The sequence below is a fragment of the Simochromis diagramma genome, unplaced genomic scaffold (genome assembly GCF_900408965.1).
Source record: "Simochromis diagramma unplaced genomic scaffold, fSimDia1.1 OVJJ01000557.1, whole genome shotgun sequence".
Classification (NCBI taxonomy): domain Eukaryota; kingdom Metazoa; phylum Chordata; class Actinopteri; order Cichliformes; family Cichlidae; genus Simochromis; species Simochromis diagramma.
Window position 1 is genome coordinate 596171 of NW_024387156.1, and position 3408 is coordinate 599578.

The 3408-nt window shown below is 40.6% G+C and overlaps 1 protein-coding gene across 1 annotated transcript; it reads right to left on the minus strand.

Moving 5' to 3' along the window:
* LOC120744144 (uncharacterized protein C11orf98 homolog) lies at positions 1 to 2554 on the minus strand. The gene is made up of 3 exons (XM_040048305.1): positions 2436 to 2554; positions 301 to 425; positions 1 to 224 (listed from the first exon to the last, which is right to left on the minus strand). The coding sequence occupies exons 1-3, from the start codon at positions 2469 to 2471 to the stop codon at positions 104 to 106; spliced, it is 282 nt and encodes a 93-aa protein (XP_039904239.1). The 5' UTR covers positions 2472 to 2554; the 3' UTR covers positions 1 to 103.
* Between the last annotated feature and the right edge of the window lie 854 nt (positions 2555 to 3408).

Consider the following 3408-nt stretch of genomic DNA (forward strand, 5'->3'; position numbering starts at 1 on the left):
GGTCTAAAGCTTAGCGGACCACACAGGTCTGGAAACCAGAGCCGCACACTAACACCGACTGAAGTACCTGAGAGATGCTGAAAACACTTAAGGAGAGAGTCAGTCAGAAGGTTTGGCACTCTTTACCTTCCATAGAGGCCTTCTCCTTCTGCTGGTGTTGCAGCTGTTTAATCAGCTTCCTCTTCTTCTTCCCTGACAGCGTGATGTTGGCTCTCGGACTCGTCCTGATGGGACAGAAAATGTCACAACACGCTGCGGTCATGAGAAGGTGGAGGAAGGAGGGGGTCAGCTGACACTCACCTTCTCTTCTTCAGGTGATGGATGGTGATGAGACCTTCATCCACCACAGCTCCCACGATCTGATGCCGCTTCCTCTTCTCACGGCTCAGAACTCGCCGGCGCTTGAAAAGCTTCTTCCCCAACTCCTGCAAGAGAACCACGACACATTCAAGGAAGGCAGAAACACTCGAGTGTTTAGAGCTCCTCATCAGATATGAAGGAACAAACAACAACAGCTGAAACATATCCAGGCTTTATTTGAATTCGCTGACTCAAACAACTTAAACTCCGAGACAATGCAGATCTGAACAGACGGTTAGAATCTAAATCAGGGGTAGATGAGAACTGGGCGAAAAAATGCTCTGTGGGATATTTTGTTCTGAAAGTTGGAGTTGACATTCTGAGGACATAGTAATAAGTGTTTCTTTTCACTGAGCTCCATCTACTTCAATCACACTTTATCACACAAGAAAAGCTACAGAGAAATGACCCAACAGGTTGTGTTTATGAAACATCTGCAGCAGAGAGTGATGTACATAACCCAATGTAATCAAGACACAGCCATAGTTTGTTATTGATGCATGTAATGTAATCACACTTGAAGCAGGTGGTAAATAAATCAGTATGTGTCTTGCAGCCGATTTAAACTGAAACCACAAAGTTAGGTTTAAAGTGTTAGCAGCTACATTGGAAACCAACAGAGTTTTAAAAAGTTTCCATTTTCCTGTAAATGGGGACCGCTGATCTTGATCATAGACACTGGACATGGTTGCCACAGTAGAGTGAGTCTTCCACAAGTGATTTGTGGTTGTATCACATTTAATATTGGAGGGCGACCGTGGCTCAGGGGGTTGGGAAGCGTATCTGTAACCGGAAGGTTGCCGGTTCGATCCCTGGGCTCTCTGTCCTGGTCGTTGTGTTCTTGGGCAAGACACTTTACCTTACTGCCTACTGGTGTTGGCCAGAGGGGCCGATGGTGCGATATGGCAGCCTCGCTTCTGTCAGTCTGCCCCAGGGCAGCTGTGGCTACAACTGTAGCTTGCCTCCACCAGTGTGTGAATGTGAGAGTGAATGAATAATGGCATTGTAAAGCGCTTTGGGTGCCTTGAAAAGCGCTATATAAATCCAATCCATTATTATTAATATGGCAGACAACTCTCAAGTAATATGCATATGAAGCCGTAAACAGATGATCAGTTCTTTTTCTTCAGTGAGAGAACTGCAAACTGCAGATGAAGTATTCAAACTACGAACACAGTAACAACAGCACATATAGTTTTTTTGTTTTTTGTCCTGGCATTCATCCATCCATTGTCTTTCACTTATCTAATTCCAGGTCGTGGGGTTGGAAGGGGGGCTGGAGCCAATCACAGATACCATAGGGTGAGAGGTTAGGTACACCTGGAATAGTCGCCAGCCTGTAGCAGGGCTCACTTTTCTGGCAGTTTAGCTTAAATAATCTTACCATGTTGTTGTTTTTGTTGTTTTTTTACTGCACTTTTTACTGTTTTCACAGACTGATTGTAACACCAGCGTCAGTTTATAAAGAGAGAAAAGTACCATTGACCAGAACTGAGTTTAGCTCCACAACAGACACGGTTTCCCACGTGACCCGCTTGGAAAACGTAACTGTCCATTGATGGCTTAAAAGGATTTCTCCACCAGGCTGTGGAAGAGAGACCTGAACATACTAACGATTACTTCAAAGTTTAAAACCTGCAGCTGTGCATCTGCCATGTTAGAAATTAACAGCCATAAAAATAATAATTTAAGCCATTAGAGCACCTTTGCTGCTTCTGGTTACTGTATAATCTATTCTTCTTAGAGCTGTAGCTGTTGTTTGTCTCGTGACGTTTCGATCGATGCCGTTTACTTGCCGTCCACAGGGTGTCCCAGTTTCCTGAAGTTACAATGCGCTCCACTAACAAAGGGATTGCACCAACACATTTAAAACAATTCCTCAAAATGTTTTAAGGCTATATTCGACTTCCCGTAACTGACAATACTGGAGAGGAAACTGTCTCAAAGGACTGATTCATTACTATAACTGTAGGGGGGTCTGAACAAAACTTTAACATCTGTCTGACTCGTTATTGTTTCCTGAATGTGCCCTCGGCTCCAACCGACTAACAGAAGGAAAAAACAGGATTTCTTACAGTTTTCGGTTTGTTTATTCCTCCCGGAGGTGCCATGCTGACCAGCTCACGTGGAACACAGACTTCTTCTTCTGCGCTCTAAATCCTGGCTGTCCTCAGGCCACACGGCTCCTCACTGCCCCCAGCAGTCGTGACGAAACATTACAACGAAGCCCGGAGTTCAACGGCAAAACACCGTCACGTAAAAACAAGAAATTACAACTTTTATCTCAGACATAGTTTACACACAACGATAAAAATATGAACGTATAAATTATTCTTCTTGTTAGTATTAATAGCATTACTGTGCATAACTCATTGTTTCAGAATTATTCTTAAACTACATTTTTTATAGCATTTAAAATAGATTCACAATTTTTAATTGGACAGGTCAAGTGCAGTTTATTTATTTATTTAGTCCTAATCAATTTTGCAACATTTTACTAAGCAACAACGAAGTAAACAAAGGACTACAAAAAGTTTAACAAAACAGTTACAGACAAATGAATAAATGAATGAAACAAATAAAAAGAGTTTATTTTTTTTCTTAAATAAAAGTTTCACACAGCCAGTTTTTAATATTTAGTAGCTCAGTGCTCACATCCGGTGGCTACATCGCCATAATACAACCCCACACATACACATGGATCATAATTAAAAATATATAAACTTCTTATAAGTTGCCATTAAAATGTAGATCAATAACCACAAACATTCACATATTTTAGAGCAATTTTGTTGACTTTTACAAAAAAGTTTTTAAAAAAATGAAAAATCTTTTTTAATTGTTAATTAAAAAAAACATTCATTCAAAATTTAAGAATTCATAAGAAAAATATTTACTAAAGGCTGTTCTTATGACTAGTTTTCATTACTTTTAAGTCAAAAATTGTGTTGGCTCAGTTCTACATTCCACTGTGTGGCGCTCAAATTCAAAACAACACAGTGATGAGCACAGACTTTACACCAGTTCAAATTGATGCATACATAACTG